This window comes from Lolium rigidum, chromosome 4 (assembly GCF_022539505.1).
Source record: "Lolium rigidum isolate FL_2022 chromosome 4, APGP_CSIRO_Lrig_0.1, whole genome shotgun sequence".
Lineage (NCBI taxonomy): Eukaryota > Viridiplantae > Streptophyta > Magnoliopsida > Poales > Poaceae > Lolium > Lolium rigidum.
The window spans coordinates 55220144-55226285 of NC_061511.1; the positions used below are offsets into that span (position 1 = coordinate 55220144).

Below are 6142 nucleotides of genomic sequence, written 5' to 3' on the forward strand. Positions count from 1 at the left end.
AAAGTCGGGCATATGTACGCCTTTTATCTAAAAAATGCATATTGCTTAAACCATTAAATCAAAGTACGTGGAGGCTCTTCATATTCTATCCCAGGAAACCCATGATTAAGCAACAATGCCAAGGCTCCTCGAAAATACATCCGTCATATCCATCTATCGCTCAGAAACCACGTCCATATTCTTGAACTTGAGAATTGCTCAGATTTTTTTTTTTTGAAAAGGGCGGCTCGGAACTAAATGCCATCGAAGTGCACTGCCATATCATGCATCTCATCAGCAATTACAGTTCAAGAACATCACATCACATCTGTTTTGAGAAAAAATCTGAAAGAAACTCATCAATTAATGTGTGGTGTAACAAATTAAGCGTGATCCTACGATTTGCAACATAAATTTGCCAAAAGAAAGAAACTTTGTCATCGTTAGATCAATATATAACACAATATATCCTTGCAAATCACTCTAGTGTATAATCAAAGGGAATACTGGCTGACAACATACTCTTAAGTATAAGAAATCTATACTTGAGAATATTGCAGCTGGTTTTAGAGCTCTTCAGTAGATATTTTCTTAGAATAGTCTGTTTACTAATTATGACGTTGAGGTTCCTATGAGAAAGAGCGGATCGAAACAATAGCACACATAAATTTAATTAATTAATCAATACAATTGTTCAAATAAAAAAACAGAATCAGTCACTATAATATTACAAATTTTCTGGAACTAAAGATGGCCTCCCAGCTTATCACAATAGCAAATACAATAAAGGTTCAGACAGTGATAGTTGCCTATCTTATTGGACATGGCACACATGCTATTTAAACTCAACTCAGGAAAGCAACTTACAACATATGCGATCTATTTAATGTGGCAAGGCGTGCCACAACATCTGTCATTAATGGTCTTTGATCCACATCAATGTTAAGACATTCCACAGCAATCCGTGCCAGGGCGTCAAGAAGCTGCAAATCTTCGGTTGCTGCGATTTCCTGATCAAACAACTCAGTTGCTTTCTTCCCTTCTTTGTGACACTCAAGAAAACTCGCCACTAAGCTGTTATTGTCTCTGTGAGTAGCCTTCTTTCTACTAATGACTTCTAAGATGACAACCCCAAAACTGTATACATCACTTTTTTCGGTCAGTCGGCCTGTCTGTAGGTAGACTGGATCCATGTAAGTCATGTCACCGATGACGTTTGCAGTGTGGTCCTTGTCTATTGCAATCAACCTTGATATGCCAAAGTCTGAGAGCTTTGGGACAAAATTGCCATTCAAGAGTATATTTGCCGGTTTAACATCACCGTGCAGGATTTTGGTGTGGGCTTGTGAATGCATATAAGCTAGACCATGTGCTGATTCTTTAATAATACTTAGACGCACATCTAAACTGAGAGGCACCTTGTTGTCACCCTTGTGAAGAATGTCATCTAGGCTTCCTTTGGGGATGAACTCATACACTAGCATGGGGGTATCCACTTCTAAGCAACAACCTATGAGCTTAACGATGTTCTTGTGGATGACTTGAGACTGGATGATGACTTCATTTGCAAATTGTGTGCTCTCCAGCACATTGCTACGAATTGGTTTTTTTACTGCGACAAGTTCATTATCAACAAGCCCCTTGTAAACTTCACCAAAGCCACCTTTTCCGATTATATTACCACTCTTCAAAATTTTCTTGAGCTCCTCCTTTTTGAAAAGCTTTATAACTTTTGCCTTCTCTAAGGTAAGACCACCATTTTTCTCATAAAACTCTTTGGTCTTCTGCCTCTCTTTTCGAATAATAATGAAAAATCCCATGAATGCGATGACAAGAATACCACCTATTGTACCTACATGGATAAAGAAACAAACTTCATTGTCTGAAATTTGCTATTATTAATATCTCCATGAAAGAGAATAACTTAATCTTAAGCGTTGCAAACCTTAACAAAAACAATACTCCTTCCGTTCGAAATTGTAAGACATATAAATTTTGTCAAAAGTCAACGTTCTCTATGTTTGACCAGGCTTATAGAAAAATGTATGAACATTTGGAATACAAAATTCATACCAATAGACCGGCTGCTGAATTTAATTTCATGGTGTACTTGTTAAATTTATTAGATGTTCATATTTTTCTCCGTATTTATAGTCAAACTTCACATGATTTGACTCTTGACTAAACTTATATGCTTTGGTACAGAGGTAGTAGGAAGTTACCGAAATTGAATGTACAACACATTTCCGATTCTACATGATGTAAGGTATTGTTATCCGGTGACTAAAACATTGTTTAATTTAGGTCAATCTTCGTAACTCCTCTCTCCTTCTACACATAACCCACCCACAATCAGGTAGACTCTAAGAGGGTTTGAAACACTCCCCCTTTTTCTTTGTATACAAGGTTATTTCATATTTTGAGTCTAACTTTGGCTAATAATTTGACAAATGAATATAAATTTTATGTCAACCAAAGCATACCTTTGCATTCCTGTGTTTTTTTAAGATGTTCCAGATTACCTCACATTAGGTAAGATAAGATTTAAATCTCAACCAATGATTGACAGATGTTAGTTGGGCTTCAGTTTTAAAAAGGTTAAGAAGGTGACAGATCCTTGGACCTTGTTTACAAACACGGAGTGGTTATACAAAATACAGAGGGGCATAAGATTACACAGCACAAACAATTAATGTATATATATCTAGCCCCTCTGTATTAATATTTAGGAAACAATTAATGTATATATACATTTACAAACATGGAGTGGGTATACAAAATACATTAATATTTAGTAGTCAGCAAAATCTACACATAGAGAAGTAAGTTGTCTGAGGTTACCTATGCAAACCTGTGCAACTAGTGGGAACTTTCGAGTACATGGTATGATCGTCGCGTCATCGCTTCGGTAACCTGAAGGACATGTACATCGGTAAGATCCTTCGATGTCCTCGCATTCACCTTTGCATGGATACTTGGTTGAATTTGCACATTCATTTATATCTGTGTCACACAAATTCACAAAACTATCATTAGGACATTGAAGAAAATCATAGTTCTAGGCATGACGTAATTTGTATTAGAAAACCTTCATCAGACTTCTCTACTATTTGACGACTGATGAACACACAAACTCTTCATATATATGGACGATAGTAACAAATAGTTCAGATAATTTTGTACGTGATGCATATTTCATACAAGAATAAAGTGTTAAAATATGGAGTGACTGAAAAATCATGAGAAGTCGAGAAAGGTTTAAATGGAGTAGTAATACTTACTGGTGCATCCGTTGACAACGTAGGCGTTGCCCTCATAGCCATCGGAGCAGCTGCAGTTGTAGCCAGGCCCATTGATGCTGTTAACGCACTTACTGTGATCGCTCACGCAGGCGTACTTCGGGGTGGTGGTCTTGGCCGCTTCGGTGCACGATAGTATGTCGCCGGAGACAGTGACGTTGTCGCGGATTGCCCAGTCTAGCCACACCAGAGAGGTCCGGTTTGGGTCTCTGAGGAGGTCGGAGCGCTTGAAGGTGTAGCTGGTCCTGTCGACGAGGAAGCCATAGTCGCATGGGCTGTAGTCCATCATGCCGGAGTGGTCGTAGGTCGTGAACTTGAAGTAGTTGTCAGTGAGTCCCGGCGGGATGTCGACATGGCAGCACCCGACGCCGGCGCACTGGCCGTCCTGGGCGCTCGCCGAGTTGTTGCAGTAGGACATGCACCCCGTGTAGTAGGCATAGGGGTAGTTGGTGCCGTCGGTCTGGGTGCTCGCCGCCTGTGCAAAGGTGTTACAGCCGAGGACGACGACCATGTTGTGGGTGTTGGAGATGCGGTACACGCCTTCCTTGTTTATTAATGTCTCACCATAGCTAGAGTCCTCATAGCTGCTTGGATCGGAGGCGTTGTAGCACTTAAACCCGACGGGGAGTCTCACCAGCAACTCTGCAGGATCCACTGAAAGTTGTACCACCTCGAAAGAGGTGTTGGCGAGCACAGGGCCGTTGTTGATGCAGTCGATCTCGAAGCCCTTGCGGGAGCAGCCGCTGCCGATGCCGAAGGGGTAGGGGATGTCAACGCCGCCGCAGCTCGGCTGGCATCCAGGAGCCACGGCGAGGCTCTCGACCGTCTTGGTGGTGGTGGCTGCCGCTGCCGCCAGTAGCAGAACGGGAAGCAAGAACGGGGTCGACATTGATTAGACCGGCTAGTGCCTATGAACGCCCTAAGTGGTCACCTGCCTATCTTATATAGTCCAACGATCGATTTCCAAAGGTCGTTAGATCGAACTATTTATTGGTCATGTAAATACTTCAATACTCTCAGGAGTAAGACTTTAGTGGGTCATATTAACTAATACTATGCGTATACTGTCTCCAGCTGTGCCATCTCCATCCCGAGGAAAACCAAGGGCAACAAGCAAACAACATACAAGGTTAAACAAAGCCTCCAGCCAACGAGGCGACCATGATAGGTGTGCCGAGCCAAGACTGCATCGGTTCATCACCTGTTTGAATTTTAATAATTTCCAACGACTTTGCTTTCTCTGATGCTGTACCGAACAAAGATTCCAGCAATTCTTGGCCGAGCCCATATGGTCGAACACTATAATCCATGTCTTTGAGTGCCGAGGGTCCTTTTTTTTTGTTCTGTTCATTTTCCCCTCTTCGGCTATCTCAGCACTACAGGAATGCATGGGAGTATACGCCGAGGGTCAGGCTATACGCCGACGGCCAAATGTCGGGGCCGTCGGCGTACGGCCTCGACGGAGCAGCTCCGAAACGCAACCGTCGGCGTAGGTGGGCCATCGGCGTAGAGGAGGCTACGCCGAGGGCAGCCCTCGGCGTCTACCTGGCCCTCGGCGTAGCACCAGGCTGGCCTCCCCTCCCACCCGTGCCATGCCGGCGCGTTTACGGCGTCAACCAAGACGCCGAGGGCCTCCCTCGGCATAGACCATCTCCCTCCTATGCCAACGGCCAACCTCGGCATATGATTTTATTTTTTATTTTTTTCTCTCTCATATTACTTTATATTATGTTTGTATTATTTATTTACTAGCTCTGAATTATGTAAAAATGGTTCTATTTTTTAAGATTGGTAGATGGCATATCACTACGGGAGAGCTGGAGTCTGCCGACGGCCGCCAGCCGTCGGCACAGCACGGAAGTTTGTCGGTAGAGGCTGTGCCGACGGTGACCGTCGGTGTAGCATCGTCAGCATAGTTCTAGTCGGGGACTGCCCATCACCATCGGCACAGACTGGCCGTCGACAGAGATTGTTGTGCCGACGGTTTTACCGTCGGCATAGTATTTCAAAATTTTCAAATTTATTTTTGAAAAATTATTCAAATTATGTGTTTTGAAAAAAATTATGTTTTTTTATTTTTTTTCAATTTTCTTCTTATTCTTTTTTACTTGTTAATCTTTCACGATCACACTTTGTACACCTAATCTTAGATCAAATTGCACTTGTAGTCAAACTTAGTTGGTCACCCATCCTCACACTACTCCCATCTCAGCATGCTTAATTTCTTGGTTCTCTTCGGATAAGCTTCCATGAAAGAAATGACACCTTGTTGTTAATACTACCATATCAATCATATTAACCCTTTGACCGTTATGCCACACCTCTATATTTTTGAATTCTAAACAATTAATTAAGTAAACAACAATGAATATATATAAATAATAATAATATAGAATTTGAAAAACAATTAAATAATTTTATTTTCGTCTTTTTATTTAATACTGTATGAAATAATTAATATCAGTAAATGCGAATTTGGCAAATAATATGTCTGAATTGATAAGAAATATGAGAGGAATACAAGTATGACATCCATATCATATTTTAAACCTACAAAGTTAATTTACCCAAAAATCATGAGCATTAGATCAATTACCTCTAGTTTAGACTTTATTGGAAATGAGGTGGGAAACAGCCTCAGCATGGCATAGTTTGCCGAAACGATGTCATATTTGGCACGTGTGTGGGCCCTAGGATGGGAAGCAAGACCCTGGGCGTGGATTTCTAATCCGACACACGTGCGACAATTTTTTCATTTTTGGCGTGTGTGAAAGCCATGAAACCTCGAACATTATAGCTCATTTCTTAGAAGATTTGTTTACGTATTTGAAATATTCCATTTTTGATATTTTTCTATGATAGAT

At 41.4% G+C, this 6142-nt stretch overlaps 1 protein-coding gene across 1 annotated transcript; it reads right to left on the bottom strand.

Moving 5' to 3' along the window:
* Positions 1-842: 842 nt before the first annotated feature.
* On the bottom strand, positions 843-4167 carry LOC124705953 (wall-associated receptor kinase 2-like). Its single transcript, XM_047237637.1, has 3 exons — positions 3261-4167; positions 2821-2982; positions 843-1831 (listed from the first exon to the last, which is right to left on the bottom strand). The coding sequence occupies exons 1-3, from the start codon at positions 4165-4167 to the stop codon at positions 843-845; spliced, it is 2058 nt and encodes a 685-aa protein (XP_047093593.1).
* Between the last annotated feature and the right edge of the window lie 1975 nt (positions 4168-6142).

Bases quoted from the DNA above. Each gene is read 5' to 3' on its own strand.
- LOC124705953 (XM_047237637.1), bottom strand. From the start codon at position 4,167: ATGTCGACCCCGTTCTTGCTTCCCGTTCTGCTACTGGCGGCAGCGGCA. The intron at 2,983-3,260 runs GTAAGTATTACT...TGTGTGACACAG, and splicing joins CGTTGTCAACGGATGCACCA to ATATAAATGAATGTGCAAAT. The intron at 1,832-2,820 runs GTAACCTCAGAC...TTATCCATGTAG, and splicing joins AGTTGCACAGGTTTGCATAG to GTACAATAGGTGGTATTCTT.